Source organism: Arvicola amphibius, chromosome 1, assembly GCF_903992535.2.
Source record: "Arvicola amphibius chromosome 1, mArvAmp1.2, whole genome shotgun sequence".
Lineage (NCBI taxonomy): Eukaryota > Metazoa > Chordata > Mammalia > Rodentia > Cricetidae > Arvicola > Arvicola amphibius.
In genome coordinates, this window is record NC_052047.1 from 47,608,528 (window position 1) to 47,628,059 (window position 19,532).

At 47.5% G+C, this 19,532-nt stretch overlaps 1 protein-coding gene across 1 annotated transcript; it reads right to left on the reverse strand.

Annotated features, from left to right (window-relative positions):
- Positions 1-7,525: 7,525 nt before the first annotated feature.
- Smim20 (small integral membrane protein 20) lies at positions 7,526-19,213 on the reverse strand. The gene is made up of 3 exons (XM_038344411.2): positions 19,008-19,213; positions 8,942-8,998; positions 7,526-8,170 (listed from the first exon to the last, which is right to left on the reverse strand). The coding sequence occupies exons 1-3, from the start codon at positions 19,120-19,122 to the stop codon at positions 8,133-8,135; spliced, it is 210 nt and encodes a 69-aa protein (XP_038200339.1). The 5' UTR covers positions 19,123-19,213; the 3' UTR covers positions 7,526-8,132.
- Positions 19,214-19,532: the final 319 nt, after the last annotated feature.

Genomic DNA, 19,532 nt, shown 5'->3' on the forward strand with positions numbered 1-19,532 from the left:
TGCTGACAGACTGGTCTATTCTGAAACCTCTCTCTCCCCGTGGCTTGTCCTCCTTCCCAGTGTCCTCATAGTCTTCCCTTGCGTGTAACTCACTGCCTCCTCTCAGAGCACAATCCTGCCGAATTAGGACCCACCTGAAGAACCTGTTTTATCTTAATCACCTCCAGACAACAGTCGATTCTGAAGGGTTTGGGGTGAGGACTTCCGTATCTGTACCTGAGGGGACAGACTCGTCAGCTCTGTCTGTGGTGCAGTTAAATAATCTGGACGCTCCAGAAGCAGCTGCTCTCATTTGTTCTCTGCTGTCCCTTGGATGACAGCACAGCCAGGAGGCCAGGGCCCTGGGGACAGTCTGTACCCAGCCTCTGACACTCACTACAATTTCTCACACAGCTTCTGGAACCAGCGTGTTGGGCAAGGGTTTGGGTAGAGTTGATTGAGAGCCAGAAGGGACCCAGAGGGCCCATGGTTCATCTACAGAGACTGCAAGGGACCTTCTGGGGTTCTCTCTTCCCCAGCAGCCTAGTCCTAACTTTCAAAAGCCAGGGTATGTCGACAGCTGGGTGCTGCTGTCTTGGTTCCAGACCCTGAAGAACGGTTTGTGATGAGGTATCCTCTCTGTTGAATAACTCCACACCAAGAAAAAGGAAAAGGGGAAAAACAAAATAAAAATAAATTGCCACTTTGGAAATCAGCTTGTGCTTATTTCACAAGCTAAATCTCCTGAGCTGCCATTTTCCTAGTAATGTCTAAACCAGATGCAGGGGCATTCTCTCCCCTAAACACCATTGTCTTCATGTGAGCTCAGCCCCATTGGGTGTTTACACAAGCCAGCAAGGTTTCATGCTGTGTGCCCTCAGGCCTGTTTGCCCAATACCTCAGCCTGTGCTTCTGAGGCTAATGGCCCCAGTGCTTGTCAAGGTGTGCAGATTTAGCAGGAGCTGAGAAACAGGAGGCCCAGGTTTGTCGAGATCATCTCTGCATCTGTCTTAAATGAATGGCTTCTAATACAAACACGCCCCACACCTTTGCAAAACACTGTGGGCTGGAAGAGACTTTTGGAAAAGAAGGGTGAGATATGGGTCAGCCGGAGGCTCAGAATACTAGGAAGGGTTACTGTCCCTTCTTTGAAAATAAGGGAATCATTTTCTAAATTATAAAACATTTCGGCACTAGCCCAACCCCCCCTAGTTCTTCAGTGTGAACATCTTGTTATAGTAAAAAGATTTCAAACAATAGAAACACCAGGACCCCTATCTATCCAGAGAAATGAAGAAACAGAAGAAACAAATACAAACCAGAAAACCTCTGGGCGGCCAAAATAAAGAATGCCGATGTGGTTTATCCACCCAGAGCCTCTCGGCTCACACGAGGGCATTTGATTTCATTTAATGGACCAAATGCTCTCCCCAGTCTCACTGTGAACCAGAGGCTTCAAGTGAGGGAGGGAGCAAGAGCCTGCTCCTTAGGGTAGGAGGCAGGGTGGAGAGTAAAACACACACACACACACACACACACACACACACACACACACACGGGGAGAGAGAGAGAGAGAGAGAGAGAGGAATGCACACACACATAATGCACATGTTCACAAAGGCATACACACAAAACAAAACAAAGCCAGAAAAGCCAAAGGTGTCACTAGCAACAATGCCCCTCTGCCCCTCTAGAGAAGGACCAGCAGAGGACCTGCCCAGTATGTCCCCAAGTCATCAGGAGAATGGTGGGTGGCATCTAACGCCCTTTAGAAAAAAGAGTGACAGAAATGCATTACAGGACGAGGCTTAAAGTTGAAATACAAAATGGAGGTGCTACGTCTAGACCGCTGTGCTAATACAGTGGCCAAAACTACCCGGTCTCTTCATAGGAGCCTGTGATCTAGACCACCAGGGAGGAGGAGAGAGGAGGATTCTGTGTTCAAGACCTGTTTGGGCTAAAGAGCAAGTTCAAATACAGACCAGGCAATTTAGCAAGCTCCTGTCTCAATATTCAGAGAATAGCAGGAGTAGGGTGCAGTGGGTAGAGCTCAGAGGTACAGCACTTGCCAGCCATGCTCAGGGCCTATGTACAATCCCAAGGGGGCATGGGAAAGTGATTAAAAATCCCAGTCCAAAACTTACAAAAAAGGGGTTTTAAAGATTAATTTTATTTATCACCTATAACCCAATTTGCTTCAGACGCAAGAGAATCCAGGAGGCTGAGCCATATCCTCAGGACCTGGCTTCTGCTGAGTTAGCTTGGATGCTAGCCTCTCTTTGTCTTCGCTTCATTATGTCCGCCAATAGCTCCAAGCTCAGTGAACAGGAGACCCTCCTGTTTATTTGACTACACAAAGAAGTAGGCTGACAAGAGCAGCACATACTTATCCTGAATCCAACCCTGGAAGTTTGCCCAATGCGCTGAGTGGCCAACCTGGACCACACAATGTCTACCCCTGTAGCATGGGACAAAGTCAGCTCCATCCACAGCAGAAACCGAAGGGGAAAGGGAAAGAGGGTGGAGTAGATGCTACCAGGAAAGAGGGATAGATGGTTGGGAAGACAGCTGCAAACATCTGTAAGGGCCTAGCTTTGCCAACACTACTCTTCTTTGAAGCCTCTGAGTATAATTGTTTTTATTGCTTTGTTACTTTTTAGGCAAACGATAAATATTTAATAAGTAGATATGCTAGTGAGCAATTAATTGGGGACTGGTCATATTTTGAGATCATTAACACTGTGCAGCATGGGCACACATATATCAACATAAATAAGAAGGCACATGTGTAAACTATAAATAATACATACTAAAATATTAGGAAGCTATTAGTAAAACTTAAACGTAATTTAAAATAACTGCCTCATAGGGCCATCACACTTACATGGTTCTGCTATTTCCAGATTTTTTTTTTTTTTTAGTATCCAGTGAACATCTTGTACTTATCAATTTATGAAAAGCCCAGAAGCAACAGCAAAACCTCAATGTAAAGAATTTCAGACAATCAGCGTTAGTTCTCAGCTCTTACTGAAGCCACATGTGACTTCAGAGACCCAGAGGTCTCTGGATCAAAAATGCCAAACGGGTGTTTCCTTATAGCTCTCGGGAAAATGCAGTGAGGTGAATCCTGCTGCCTCCCGTCCTCGGGCCCCTGATTCAGAGACTGCAGTCTCAAGGAAACCAGAGGAGGACGTCCCAGGGTTCGTTCCACTGCTCCACCATGCACTACACCCCAGCACCTCGACAGGCTTACCTCAACTCCACTGCTCTCAGCGGTAGTGGATTATGCCTGGGAGCCAGCGAGGGCTTGGGCAGAGCACAGGGATTTTCATTAGTTCTGGGAATGCTTCCAACCACAGCAGACCCTGGAGAGGTTCTCCTATGCACACCGCAGTGCTGGGACTCCCGGGACTGGAACCATAGTGCTAGCTAGCATTTTCTTCTTTTTTTCTTTTTACCCCCCTCCCTTTTGTTCCTCTTTTCTCCTCTCCCTCCCTTCCTCTTCATCTCTCTTACCCTTTCTCTGTCCCTCGGACAACCCCAGGAGTCATGACTTGGAGGTTAGCCTCAGACCTGCTACATCATGATCTTTCTGCCTCTCAGTGCTGGAATTGAGATGTGGGGTATCACATCTGGCCTTATGCGGTGCTGGGAACTGAACCCAGAACTTCGAGCATGCTGAGCAAGCACTGTAGTAATTGACCCACAGCCCTAGCTGTGTCCCCATTTCTAACTACCAGTTTCCTGGGAACTGTTGTAAAATGCGATGAAATTAGCTGTTGTAGAAAAGACACAAATGATGTACTATGCAAACCAGTGTCTTCCTCATCACATTCCAGTGATTGATTCTAAGCGCCCCCCCCCCCACACACACCGTGTCTGTTACTCATTCTGGGCAGGAAACAAACAGCCTAACTGCACTGCTGACCACTATGATTAGGGTTGCTCTAAAGAGAACAGCCTGGCTTTGTTTTGAAGCTTCAGGGAAATGACCTGCTTAAACTTCTTCACACTTCCTCCTAAATATATATGTATATATATATATATGTATATATATGTATGTGTGTATATATATATATATATATATATATATATATATATATATATATATATATATATATATACACCTGCCATTTAAGAGTGGGAACCCCACATCCTTTACTGCCACACTCTCCATTGGTCACTCAACCTTTGAACCGACCACCCCATCCATCAATATTGCTAGAGCGCCTACTGTGTGCTCTATGCCAACCGGTGGGAGGAGTCAGTGGTGCATCAGCCAGGTGTGTGTCATGCCAACAGGTGGGAGGAGTCAGTGATGCATCAGGCAGGTGAAGCCTGGAATGTAGTGATCCCCATACACCACACGTCAGCATCAACCCCAGCTGCCCATGGTGTGCAGAGCTCTGTCCACACCACAGCTGTCGTTTACCACACGCTGGAATCACAAGTACTTCTCAAGGCTGCTTTCTATTGCCATAACAAAGTACAGACTTTTAGAGAGGAACTTTTAGTGTTCTGTATTATTTTAATCTTTATGTCTTTACTTCATCTCCTCTATTAAGTATAAATAGGTTTTCAGTCGACTACATCTTATGTATGAAAGATCTAGCATGCAGTCTACACAGAAAGCTAAAGTGAGAAAGCAAGAAAGAAAGTAGGAAGAGTGAGGGAAACAGGGTGAGGTGAACATAGTGGCTGAACACATCCTGTAAGGTCACAGCCACTTCTTTCACAGTTTTGTTTATGTGAATGATGGGTTTGTCTGCGTGCATGTTTACCACATTTGTGCCTGGTGTTCTCAGAGACCAGAAGAGGGCATCGGATCCCCAGGACTGGGTTTACAGATGGTTGTGAGTCACCAAACAGGTGCTGGGACTCATGCTTGTGTAACAAGTGATCCTACCCACTAAGCTGTTTCCCCAGCCTCAGAAATGACTTTGTCTCAAGAAATAAAAAATTTTCAGACATTTTATTAATCAATATGATACTGTAATTGATGCTTTTTAAATAATGTAATTCTTAATTATTGTTATTATTGATTTAAGATTGTAATACAGTGTGTTTCCATAGGTGTAATAACTCACATGAACACTATTTGGAGTTTTGGAAACTGTGGTATGATAGTGTATGTGCCTGCCTGTTCCCACGTGTGCATGCAGAGGCCAAATCAGGACCTTAGGTCCCTCCTCCTCTGCTCTCAACTTTCACTGCCTTGAGACAGTCTTTCACTGAACCACTTCAGCTAGGCTGGCTGGCTGGCAAGCTCTTGGGATCTGCCTGTCTTTACTCATGCCCATGCTGGGGTAACAGAGGCATGCCCAGCCATGCTCAGCTTCCTCCATGGGTGCTGGGAATTCAAACTCTGTCTCAGGACTGCAGTTTAGTGTTCTTTTCCCTAGCCCTGAAAAAGTGCATTTTAAAGAGTGTCAAGGTATCCAGAGATCAAAAGGTTTAAGAAGCAATTATCTGATTTTCCCCTAAAGGGGAAGTCACCAGTCCCAGAAAGGTGACAGTAGGAAGTGCTACCATTCAAAGCCCTTGGGAAATGATCACCCTCCCCAGGAAACTGCAGAATTAGAATCCAATGTACCTAGTCAATAGCATGTCTGTTTCCTAATGCACCTGACTGAAAGCAGAGTGCTTCTATCACTGTCCATGGGGAAGGGGTGACCTGAGGAGTCCTGGCTAGTACGGCCCTTGGACTATCCTCTTGAGGACCTCTCACACTCACTGGGCAGGCGTAGGCAGCACTCTGCAGTCCTGTGTCTGAGTCACGGAATGCTCCTGCTGCAAACACCAAGGTGACTGAAGGCAGAAAGCTCTGGTACTGCACAAATGAAGACGGAGGGCAGGGAGACACAAGCCCAGGACAAATATCCGAATCAGGAGACACACTGGGTCTGCTCCCACAGTCCTTTCCCAAACTCAGCTCCTTAGCCCGGATGCCCTCTCAGACACACGCACTTGCCTTGGTCATAAGAAGGGTCAATTAAGCATCTGCACACTTGACTTTAAATTACATAACTTTCTGGTTCCCCCACACAAGGAAAACAGTGGGCAAATAAACCCCTAATTAGTCAGCATCCTCTCCGGGATTGCTAACTGCAAGTCAATTAGATGGTGGACAATGTCTCCCCAAAACAATAACTCTGATTTTAGAACTATTCATCTTATTTCTGTTTGCTAGTCATTACATTCTGGGCCAGCATGTTAAGAAAAGGCCAAGTTCATAATTACGAAATTATGTCACCAAGCACCTCATATAGACAGAGGCTACAGAAACACACAAGGCTTACTGTTAAGAAACAGACTGGCTTTTCAATACCAAGTCATCTACCAGGAGGTGAGGTAGGCAGAGCATGGGAAATGAAAGGGAATGGAAAGAAAAGCAGAGAAGGGGGAAGAGGGGAAGGAAGAAGAAAGACACAGACTGAAAGAAAGACGTGAAAGCAAGGGATGGAGAAAAATTTTTAAAAAATCAATAGCAAACTGGTTCTTACTGCTGTAGCTCCTGGTGATGAACCTGGTGGAAATCTGACACTCCATTAACAGCTACAATGGCTATGCGACTTAACCAAACCCAAAAGGCCGAGTTCACCTGTGAGGCATCTTTCTTAATGAAGGCATTTGAAATGCAAGCCCTGCCTTTAATCCGGCCCACACCTTCTGGTGATAGCTATATAACGGACATAGAGCTCTTTGCCTGCTTGCCCTTTCTCACTGGCAAGTCCATTCCCTTCTGGCATTAGAGCCCACTTATTTGAGATTGTGCTGGCTTCTGAAGACCAGCTGAGACATCCAGTCTGGTAGACTGAAGAACTCTTGGATTCTTGGACTTCTGTTGGTAGACAGCCATCACTGGATGATGTAGTGTAAACCACACTAATAAATCCCCTTTGTAGATATATATGTATATTCATTCTAACAGTTCGATCGTCTGGAGAACCTTGACTAACACAACTGATGTCTCAAAACGTGCGCTGTGTACCTTGTACACAGAGACAACACTACGTGGACAATGGGGGTCTGAACAGGAATGGCCTCCGTGGACTCACGAGTTTGAATGCTTGGCCCATAGGGAGTGGCACTATTAGGAGGTGTGGAGATCCAGATATAGAACTCTCGGGTCCCTCTCTAGCACCATGTCTTCCTGCATACCACCATGCTTCTTAACATGACCACAATGGACTAAACCTCTGAAACTGAAAGCTAGCCCCAATAAAATGTTTTCATCTTTAAGAGTTGTGGTGGTCATGGTGTCACCTCACTGCCATAAAACCCTAATTAAGAAAGACATCTACGCAAATAAAATCTAGACAATAGTACTACTTCTTGATATCAGAATTCAGTTTACAAAAAAATTCTACTAGGCAATGGCAGGTGGATCTCTGGGAGATTAAGGCCTGCCTGGTCTGTCAGACCCTGTCTCAAAAAACTAAAACAAATAAATATGCCCCCCCCCAAACAAACCACACACAATCACAACACACACATACATGCGTGCACGCACACACAGCACAAAAAACAGTACACAGCAACAAACTAAGAGAAACATTTTAATACCCACAGCCTTGCTGCTGCCAGGCTCACTATGATTCTAAGGTAATCCAGTGTGACTTGCTTCCTATCTCTTTACTTCCGAATACAAAGACTTTCAACAAGATAGTTAATCTGAGCAGAGTGATCTTAAACAGCGCCAAGGATCCTGACCTCAAACAGCTTTATCAACTGGAACCTTCTCGAAGAGCCCCGTGAGGTGGCTTGGTATGGCCTTTCACACTGAAATCAGTTATTCTGAAAGTGGCAAAGCAGCCATGGCCCTTAAGCCCACAGGTTGTGTGGGTTCACATCACAGCTGGGAAGTGACAAAGACTGCATGAGAAGCAGATCGTCCACAAACAGCCCTGCAGGCTGGCTCTGCTCCTGCGAAGTCCACGGAGCCACAAGGCGCTTCCTAATGGTGTCATCTGTTCAGGTTCTCCAGGGACTTAGGGAAACACTGTCTTTGCACACAGTCTCTATCACAAGGGCTCTGGCTGGCAGCATCAGTGTCCTCTCCAGCAATGCTGCCACAGTGAGCAACTCTCGTCCCCACGGCAGAGTGTACAGGATGAAGATGTCCACCTTCCTCATCAGACTTGCTGACAGCCTTATTTCCTCCCAAAAGGATCGGACCACACTTTCAACCCTACAGAAAGAAACAAAGAAACCCCATCAGGAATCACTGTTCAGTGTCTGGGCCCATGCGTGCGCATGCACACGCGCGCACACACACATACATAAACACACACAAACACACACACACACACACACCCTTGATCCTAAAGAAACAAGATGCTGCAGGGATTGAGCCATGCAATTTCCACGTGGCTGAGACGCTGATGGGGGAGAGCAGCCACTGGAACCTGTGACGAGGAGCCTGGCAGCCACGGCAGCTGTGAGGAGCTTTGAAACGGCTTAGGAACTATCCCCTACTAGGAAAAATGGATTTGGCATAGGACCCATGGATTGCAGGAGTTGGGTTAAAAAGCTAGAAAACCTCTCGTTCTCAGCCAACTTGGATCATTTTAAAGGAACATCCCGTTCAGCCCTGAAGGGAGCTTTGGGGACTTCTGTAGGAAGTGAATCCCACATCAGTGAACACAGCTCACCCGTAAACACTACTTCCCCATGAAGGTGCTGTTTGTAGAGGGGAGGCCGCAAAGCAGGTGATCTGTTGCATATTGAATTACATCTTATGCCCGCTTACCAAGTACAAAATTGGGCCCAGCAATCTTGTGAAAAGTACCAGGCACTGAAAAATTAGCATCAAGTCTTGGAGAGCTCTGACAAGACAAGAACTATCATAAAATTAGCAGCAAGATTAGGTTCCCCAGAGAAAAGCCACCTCCTCTCCTCACAAAGCAAGTACTCATGCCACGCGCCCCCAATGGGACTGTTTGGAAATTTTTAAGTTTACCTGGCGGCTGTACATCTTCCTGGACAATACCAGCTCGATTTATGGCCTGCTCCTTCTCTGAGAAACACAATAGGACAATTAATTACATTTCAGAAAGGAGGTGTGGGCAATATTTTTTCTATTTACATGGGCCAATTACAAAGCATATTTATGAGTGTGATTCAATTCAGGAATGCCATTACTTAGCGCTAGGTCGTGAAAGCTAGGTCCTATGATGTAAAAAGAGCCACACTTCAAACAAAAACCACCTAGACAACATCCTCTTCCTGTGACCCCAGCATTGTGAAGGGACACAACACAACAGAAACTGCTCTGCAGAGCTGGTGGGGGTGACATCACAAGCGGAGAGCTGCTGCCAAGAAGGGATAGGCACAATTATCAAGAAAATGGTGTCTAAAAACACTCCACTGAAGGACCGACTGGACTCCAAGCTAAATATGCTATGTTTTTGATAGGAAATAGAGCAGAAAATTAATCTTTGGGTGGGTGGCTTTGGTTTGGATAATTGAAGCTTCCCTAATTGATTGCAGGTGCTGTGCCAATTAGTAAGCTCGCTGTAGCTGCAGCAGCTAAGCCTGGCACTTTGAAGATGTCCAACAGGCAAAGGCCAAGAGAAACCGAGCATTTTATGAGTGTGGGCTTCAAGTTGCCTGACACATCTTTCTAAGTGGTTTGGAAGAAACCTGAGGCCTGTGACGACCAAGGATTATTATTTTAAGTATCTTGACAAATGATAGCTTTTTAGAGGAAAGACTTGGAGCCAGAGGATGTTGACTCCTAAGCTGCAGTGATTAAATGCTATAATCAGACCTTTGTTTTAATAGATCTACTGTTCTTTTATAGCCACTCTCAGCTCTTATTTGCTATTAGGTCCACCCTGTCTACACTCATAGGCCTTCTGCAGATACAAGAAACAGGGTTCTGCCAACACTGATACTCACCAAACAGAAAGTCAATCCTAAATGATTTACCTAATAGTCTTCTCAATACTAACTTCGCAGGGCAGTGGGGGCTATGGGAATTTTGATATCTAATTCTAAAATGGGAGAGAAGACAAGAGACAATGGCAACCAATCCCCAGTGGCCTCTCTCAGACTAGCAGGTAAATGGCATACAGATGCTATGGGCCTGCAGATGTCAATAGACCTTCTCCAACTCAAGGGAACAGTGGCACCTCTAACAACGAAGGTGTTCTCGTTGGGAAAGACATCTAATTCTGCAGACCTGAGCCCTAGAAGGATGTCAACAGGGAAGTCTCAAAGATGGATGTCTCAAACATGTGCTTAGTGCCAGCCAGCAAAACACCACACCACACCACCATGAGTCTCACCAGGAACAAGATGTCTTTGATATTGTAAAAGCAGGAAAACGTAAAGTTTGAACAATAATTGTCATGAAGCATTTTAGATGCACAGACAAAAGAAACTCAGTCACGCTGAGGTACCAAACCCACTCTCTAAGAAGCAGGTACCACTGCAGGGCCCAAGATTCTGGCAGGCTGCCAGGTACCACTGGGAGGAAGCTGCTAGCTAGTGGCAGGGACAGAATGCCTAATTGTGTTCCAACCTCTTGTCATGCAGTGGAGAACCGAATGAGACAGGAATCCCCATCTCGCTGCTATCATGCTAATCGCTAATGAGGTTGGAGAGGCTGGAGATCTGTTTAAACAGACTGTAATCTCATCATAATCTGGGTCCTGATGCAACCACCTTGGTAGTTTGGCCTGGGCCAGCAAGCTAAACCAGTTCCTACAAAGTGATAACCGAGTATTAGCCTCTACCTAATCCGCCTGCTTCTCTGATCCATTAATGTTTTAGATATGCTCTGAGGTCAAAGCAGTCTTGCAGAAAATCAGGAGACCACACAAAGACACTTTATTTAAGAATGCAGAATCTGCTAATGGAAAAAACAGAGCCAGTCTCTTGGGGCTTCGCACGTTCGTCTTGATGAAGGTGACAGGTTTCTATTTCATTGTCACTGCAGGAACAGCAAGTCTGTGAAGCTCGGGAGAGCAGGGAGGTAGAGAGGCTTTAGCGGCGTGAACAAATAAGCTAATTACCGACCTCAGTTGTGAGCAAGTGTCCATGTAAAATGCCTAAAAGCCAACTGTGGGCCCAGAAATTCCCCACTCCAGTGTTGCAGCAAGGCAACTCTGCCCCCTGGTGCTAAGGCTGAGGTCTGATTTGTAGTTTTAATTGAGGCTGGTTCTCCAGTCAAAGGGCAATGGTGTATTATTAAATCTTTTATACATGCAGGTGGGCTGTCTTTGTGTGGCAGTAGAAGAATCTGCCTAACTACGTCTGAGAATAAGCCAAGGTTTGCAGTCTGCTTAATCTGGTGCTGTATTTAATAATGACCATCACACAAACTCGGGGCACCTGAGAGCAGCTCTCCTAGCAGACCCCCAAGTGCTTTTCTGAGGGTGCTCCGGTAAAGGGGCAGCAGGAAACTGGGCAGAGAAAAGCCGCCAAAGGAACAGGCCCTCATCTACCTTCCCATCTCCTCCAACAGCCTCTAGTGGAGGAAAAGGCAGATCACAACCTGGAATAATTGGGACAAATGGCAACATTTGGATACAGTCTCGGTACTAGACAGCTGTGTTGTATCCACATTAAATTTCCTGGATTCTTGACTATACTGTGATTAGGTAAAAGAATGTCCTTATTCTTAGCAAAAACTAGCTCAAGTACTTAGGAATAAAAGCTCATTATGTCTTCAACCTGCTCTCAAATGGCTCAACAAAATAACGGTAATGACAGCAATCTAGGTGTGCGCGTGTTCTAGTAAGGAGGGAAAGCAAACTGATGACTTAACCACCAGCAAATCCAGGTGAAGGACACAGGAATCATGGCTCTATCCTGGGATCTTTCCTGTCACCTGAGCTGCTTCTTAATTCAAAACAGCCAGGTAAGAAAGGGCAATAATACATTTCCATTCCAGGATGTCTGTTTCAAGCATCTACTTGTTTAAAAATAGCTAGACAGACTTAAGTACTTCCTTGGCAGTTCCATTTGCTGCTGCTGACTAGGCTCTGCTGTCCACCTAGAGTACAGAGCCCAAAGTGCCCTGAAGCAGCTGGGGCCCTGAGGCAAGGGACACAACCACCAAGTGGGAAGCAGTGATAATGCCTGGGTACCAAACGGTCATAAATCCAAGAGGATCCAGGGGCAGAATGGTGACTGAAACTCAGACTGTGGGGAGCACACAGCTGTAACAGCAGGCATGAAGCAGCTGGCTGAAGACAGAACACTGGTGTGAAGCAGCTAGCTGAGGGGACAGAACACTGGTGTGAAGCAGCTGGCTGGGGGAACCGAACACTGGTATGAAGCAGCTGGCTGAGCACACAGAATATTGGGGCTGAGGACAGAACACTGGTGTGAAGCAGCTGGATGAGGACACAGAACACTGGTGTGAAGCAGCTGGCTGAGGAGAGAACACTGGTGTGAAGCAGCTGGCTGAGGATAGAACACTGGTGTGAAGCAGCTGGCTGGGGATAGAACACTGGTGTGAAGCAGCTGGCTGGGAATAGAACACTGGTGTGAAGCAGCTGGCTGGGGGACAGAACACTGGTGTGAAGCAGCTGGCTGAGACCAAATGTACCAACTAAGAATGGGCAGCTGAGAGGAACTGTTGGTGTCGCAGAAGCCACATCATGGCTGCAGCTCACCAAGCTGGCTAGCTGAAGGAACTAGAGGCCACTTCAATCACTGCTCTCTGGCACTGCAAACATGTCTGCACACTCGTCAACACCAGGCTGAATACAGCCAGCTTTGAAATGCTAGTTAGGGACCAGGACTTCATCCTGTCTCTGCATTCAGCTCGATTATGCGGTGAATGGGGTGAAAGGCACATTCTGAGCCCTGGCGTGTAATAGGGAAAGGGCCCTCACAAGGAAGGATTCTGCACATCAAGTGATTTCTTGTAATCTTGTTCTACCAGATACACAGCACAGCTTCAACTGGGGCAGCAAGGGACAGCAGGAAGAACACAGGCGAGAAACTGGAGAATCACCTCCTCCCAGCTCACCCACGTAACCTGCCCTGCAACTTCACTCTCTTGTAGACATCCTGACAGGGCATCAGGTGCGCAAGGTCAGAGAGCCAGGGTCTAGTGTCCATCCAGCAATTAACACACAGAGTGACACAGGACAACTCACCCAAATGTTAGAAATAAATGAGCTCCAGGCCTTCGGTAAAACCCTGTGATTCTGTATTCTGTACATCTAATTAAAACTGGGAAAGATGAAGATAAAAAAAAAAAACTGCTCTTACTTTATCCCGTGTCACCATTTGACTTCAATGCTCAAAATACATGTTATTTTTAAAGGGCCAGACTCAGAATTGGACTAGTTGTAGGATGTAAAGACATATCAGGATCAAGTTATGGTCTCCTAAGTCCTCAGACAATCCCCACTGGCAACAGGATAAAGGGAAAAGTAATGCTTGTGCTCCCTCCAGAACTGTGTGCAACAGAGCTGTGTGCACACCCCTGGTTTCAGATCATCGAGGCCCAAGACTAACTGCCATCTCCCAAGTCACAGCAGGACTTGAGCTACGGATTGACCTTGCACTCAGCCCATTGAACAGTTCCTTGAGTCTTGGTGAGTCAGTGAGAGAACTACAGATCACACTGAACATGTCCCAGTCATGGGGTCTGCTATTTGGTGACCACAGGTCTCTCCTCTGCTGTTTGACAAAGCAGTCTTCCATCTCATTCCTGCTGCCCGTGGGCTTATCCTACTGGAGCAGAAATCATGGAACCTGCCCAACCCATACTCCCCACATCCAGGCTGGTCCTTAGGGACCTGATACCTTGACTTGACATGGCTTGGGCCCCTGTCTAAGAAATGTGGCTCACTCCTTGGAGCAAGCAAAGCATGCGGAATAATAAACGTACACAGGGCAGTCAGAGGTGCGGAGGAATATAGCAGCTGCTGAGGCTGGAGCAAAGCAGCAAGTGAACCAAGCACTCAGAGGGAGGGACCCTCACAGAGGCTCTGGGAGGAGCATTCGAGGAGGGACTGTCTGCCTAGGGAGAACCACCTCTCCGTGGGCTACTGAAATCACTGTTAATATGAAGCTGTTGTGGAATATTATTACTTTAACTATGTGAAGGTGTGTTGCATTTGTTTGACTAGGCAAAGATGTGTTTCATTTGCTTATGACACATTTGTTTAACTCTGTAAAGATGTGCTGCTGTTTTAACCTGCCTGCCTAAGGCACCTGATTGGCCTAACAAAAATCTGACATGCCAAGAGCTAGAGTACATACAGTTTCTGTGAGATTATTTCGGGCTAAGCAGCCGGGAATGACCAAGTGGCCTCCCTCCTTACTACAAAAACAAGCACACAATTGGTGGGAGCAGCACTCCGTCAGTGTAAAGGGCTGCTATGATTGGTGCTTACTTTACAACCTGGTTGGAAGACATCTCCTGTGTTCCCTCTTCTTGTCCATCTGTGTGCTGCGATATTAGGCCCCATAAAGACACACAGGCACCCTGGCACACAGGTGGAGGAGAAGGCCAACTGTAGAGTTGGTTCTTTTCTTCTACCTCATAGCATCCAGGATCAAATTCAGCTCTTCAGGCTTGGCAGCAAGTGGTTGATGAACCATCTCGCCAGGCCCTATCAGAAGCAGCTGTGAGGCAGGCAAAGCAAAAGAACCTCAGGCAGTCAGTAGCTAACACTTGGAGAATGCCATTCACTTCCAGAGAGTTTGTTGCCCTGTGTCAGACAGCAGAAGCTGTCCCTTACAGTGCTCACAACTCGCCACTCCAAGGCCACATGTTCCTACACCTGCCCTTTCTCTGGAGTTGTGGGAAGAGGTGCCTTGACTCTGCCTAAGGTTGTGCCACCTGATCTCAGGAGCCCATGTCACCTCCCTCTACAAACTGTCCTTTTCTCTAGCACCTTAGCCTGTCAGGACTCTCCTGGTGTTCCCATGCCTCCCAGCCCAAACTGAAAGCCAAACCTCATTCTCCCTCCTCCCTTCGCCTGTTTCAAGGGTTGCCATGTTCCTGCCAACAGACAAACATGTTTAAATGTCCGTTTAACAGACTGCTTACTCTTGGATCTGCTGCAGTCTTCTCACTTTCAAACCACCGACAGCATAACCAACAGTTTATTTCTGACACCCTTTGGTAAGTCTAACTTTCACTCACCTCTGTTTCCAAGCAACCTGACCTTGCGGTCACACCCCTTTCATAGAAAGCTGTTTTGTTGATGCTACAGCTCTCTTTAAACCTCTCTATGCCAACTCCTCTAGAGGCTCCTTCGTAGGTCTTTGCTCTGCTGACCACTTCTCAGCCCAGCACACGCTGGTGTTCTGGATGCTAGATCTTCCCAGCCACGAGCACTTGCTAGAGCCCCAACCTAGTGCGCTGACGGGTCCCAGGGCACACTGCTGGTGCCCTCACGCCACTCCAGACTGGGTACTGTTCTGCCTCTGGGCAACTCCAGGAGCTGGTGCCTAGCACTCCAACTGTCCAAAATGGCACCTATTCAACCTCACCCCTCAAACCGATGCCTTCAACTGGTGCACCATCACCACAACCACCTTTCCAGTTGCTGGAGTCAGGGAGATAGGAGCCGTTATCCCTCACCCTTGGGGTTTGTGGTTTCATTAACAATGACCTCCCCAGCCTCATGTGTCTGAAAAGTTGGTCATCAGGGAGTGACACTATTTAAAGGACTAGTGGATGTAGCCTTTTGGAGGAAATGTGCTACCGGGAGAGGGCTCTGAGGTTTGCAAAAGCCCAAGCTGCACCCAGCAGCGCAGTCTTTTCCTGTTGCCTGGGATCCAGATGTAGCTCTCTCAGCTCCTTCTCCAGCACATCTGCCTGTGTGCCGCCATGCTCCCACCATGATGAAAATGAATGCACACCCTAAACTGTAAGCCAGCCCCCATTAAATACTTTCTTTTATAAGAGTTGCTGTGATCACGGTGTCTCTTTACAGCGACAGAATACTAAGGCAAGGCTCGGCAGGGCAGTCACAAGGCCCTGTGCACTAGTCCTTTAGCCCCAGAAGTGATTTGGTACAGGCTGGGTACCACTTCCTAAGGAGGGACAAAAGGATACTGCTTTTTAGTACCCATCTTTCTGCCTCTAGACCCTTCAGGGCTCTCTTCCCTATATTGGCTCTGGAGCTGGCATACGGTGAATCTGGTCACCTTGTTAAAGCACTTCCATAACCTCCACTGGCTGGACTTTGAAGATAGCAGTGGGGTAACCGCGGGGTTTTAATTAAACAAGCCAGATGACTGCACTTGAAGGACAAAAGGCAGGACCAGTGCCAAAGACCTGGAGGGGCTCCACATTGCCTCACAAACCAAAATAGTCTCCCGTTACGAATTCTCACCAAAGCAGTAGTACCGGGTGTATTTCAGAAAGAACTCAACTGGGGCCAGCAGGATGGCTCAGCCAGCAAAACACTTGCCAAGCAAGCCCAGTGACCTCAATTCAATCCCACAACCCATGAAAAGGCAGGTGAGATTCTACAAAGCTGTTCTCTGACCACCACACATAAGCTGTGCTATGTGCACTCCCCCCAACAACACAATATAGTACATTTTCTTTACAGGCTTTTCAAAAGGAAAACAATATGCACACAAAAAGACATGAGGGACAGACGTAAAGATGAAGAGCTGGTGACTAAATAAATAGCGATGTTAGTGACCAAAGGAGAAGGGAACACACTGGGCTAAGACAGTATGCAAGAAGCACGTGGACAGGATAGGATGAGAGAGTGGCCGGGAATGAGGTGCTGGGGCCACCCCAAACACGTCCCACATCTAAACCTCGCCGCGCACGAGTGACAACTAAAATCTGCGGTTTCAGCATAAGAAAGGAAAGGGCCTAAATATTAAAACCTGAACGCACTGAAGCGAACAGAGGCTCACCCTTACAGCGGGCTCCCAGTTCCGATCCCAAGCACGCGAGCCAGCTGGACACGCTTACTCCGGGGCCAGCCAGCCCCAGGCACACACCTGCCCATCTATCTCAGTCTCACCACCTCCATCTCAATCCTCGCCAAAGCCCTCCTTCTAAAAGTGATTTCTGTACAGTTCTTAATATGAGAATGTACTAGGAATCTCCACAGGTGATACTTAATTCACCCCAAACCTGTAAATTCAGTCCAATAAACACCGCCATCAAAACCGGGGAAGCCAGCAAGATTCAGAGTGAGGAAATACCTTGCCTACAGGTTATTCAACTAAAAGATCCCACCAAGGGTTATTATGAGCACTAAATGGCTTAACAGTTGAAGCGCTTGGAAGAGAGCCCAAAAAACAAAAACCCACAAGCTTCTGATAAAAATTAGCTGTTCAGTATTACTTACTTTTTGAAAGATTTAGTTATGACTTTCAGTTAAAGTTGGCCAAATTCATCAAAGTAAGTTACAAGGTGAGGTGTGGATAGCCTTAAATCTAAAAACAAACTATCAGTTATTCTTGTAAGAAGTTCACCCCAGAGCTTGACTTGCCTGCCAGCAGCAAGTTGGGCAAAGACTAGAAGACGGGGCATGCTTCCTCCTCACTGGCTGACTGAGAGCAAGGCTTCTTGACCAGGCCAACCCTCGTATGTTGGTGCTTCCTCCTGAGTGACTTCTGTGCTCTGTGGAAAATTTATCCTGAATCCTATCCACTAGGTACTAACAGCCTACTCACCTCCTCCTCTCTCCCTCAGCTGTGACAAGCAAACCCATCTTCATAGGACAAAGCACACTAGCTAAGGACCACAGTCCTGTCTTCAAAAAGAGGATTTTCTGAAGAGAGCCCACAGCAGACCTTCTGTCTCGAGTCCAGCTCTAGAAACTGTAGTAAAGTAGCCTGGGGCAGGGGTCCAGCGAGGGAGAGGGATGGAGACAGTCTGCAGGACCTTACACAAGCCTCCACTCCCACCACACACGGCACACACGGGAGGACTTGAAGGCCGGAAGCACAGAGACCATCTCAGTCTAGGCTGATGAAAAGCAGCTGCCAGGGGATGCACGAGTGTACTTTAAAACGCTCTGCCTCCAGAAACCAAATGCTATAGCACTGGAGCCGGGCAGCGAGAGCATTTGCATGGCACTTCAAATCGCCAAGCTTCAGGCTCAGCTAATAGTCCCTGGGGGCTGGGCTGGCCCTCTTCCATCTTCAAGACGATTCAGGTTTCCTGGAGAACAAAATGAGCCTCTAATGCCTCATCTCTCCTCTCTGACAGATGGTTTCGGATGTATCAAAGTGCTAATCCTTGCTGAGGTATAGGTCTCCAGGAAGGAGAGTTTGGCTTTTAGAATGACAGGACCTGAATGATTAAGGAGGAAAATGACTCCCCGGACATTCACCATTGTCATGTGAGCAACCAGCTTAAAATGAAGGAAACCAGAAGAATCTGAAAAACGATTTGAGGAAAAACTCAAAAACCCAGGTTAACAGTTTAGCTTTGAAATATTTCCGCTCCAAGGCATCTTAGGGGATGGAAATGAAGCGCGGTAAAAACACCTTTCAGCTCAGGATGATCAAGGCTCCTGCCTGCATCACCATCTAAGTCTGCGTGGATGCAGGGGGTTCTGGAGACAGAAGCCTGGGTTGGTACATTTCCCTCACCACTTACAGGCTGTGTGGTTCCATCTGTAAAATGGGTAACATCTACCTCAAGGGAAGGCTGTGCAAATTCAAAGATCAGTATATACCTAACCTGACACATATTAAACATTCCATATATTATATATATATATGTTTATACACACACATATATATATATGTGTCTGTGTATACTGTGTGTAAAATAGCCTGCTATGTGCAGGCTGCTTTCATACACATCAACACCTCTGTAACTCAGAAGATATTCCACAGTTTACTGATCGCGTGAATGGGTATTTAGAGCCTGAACATTAAAAGTCTGACATGGGGCCATTTGTCCGAGGTCACTGGGCTGCACAGGGAGAGCTGGAACCCGGCTGGCCTCACTAAGCCCAGATCCTTCCTCCGCAGTCCTAGAACAGATAGGGTAGGACTAAGGTGGTGGTGGGGGGGGGCGTAAGGCGGGGGCTAGCCACCGCTCGGGGTCAGAGGTCACTCACGGTATTCCTCTAGCCTCATAAGGGGCCGGAAGTAGATAGGGTAGAAGGCGGCGCCGACCAGGGAGATGAAGCCGCCAAAAATGAGCGCGGTGCGCAGGTTCCGTGCCGCAGCCATGGAGAGAGAGGGGGCCCGAGGCCCGACAGGCAACCCGATCGCGGCCTCAAGGTCGCGACCTGGCTCGGAAGAGGCGGAGCAGCTTTCGCTTCCGGGACTAGAGAGCAGGGCGGAGTCTCTGGGCTCGGAGGCGGGGCCTGAGCAGGAGGCACCTCGCGCGGGGCGGGGCATCTGAGGGCGGGGCCTCTAGGAAGGGCGAGGCTTCGGGCGCGGGACGTCGAACTAATCCCCGCGGGCGGGCGGGACACTAATGGCAGACGCTGACACACTTTTGCCCGCGCTCCTTTCCCACCATCAAAACTCCTTTCCCGGGGTTTCTTTTTGTCCCCTTACTCTCCCTGGAACTGGGTTCTTCCTCATCTGCCCCAACCACCACCGTCCTGTTTAACTCTCCATTACCAACCACACTT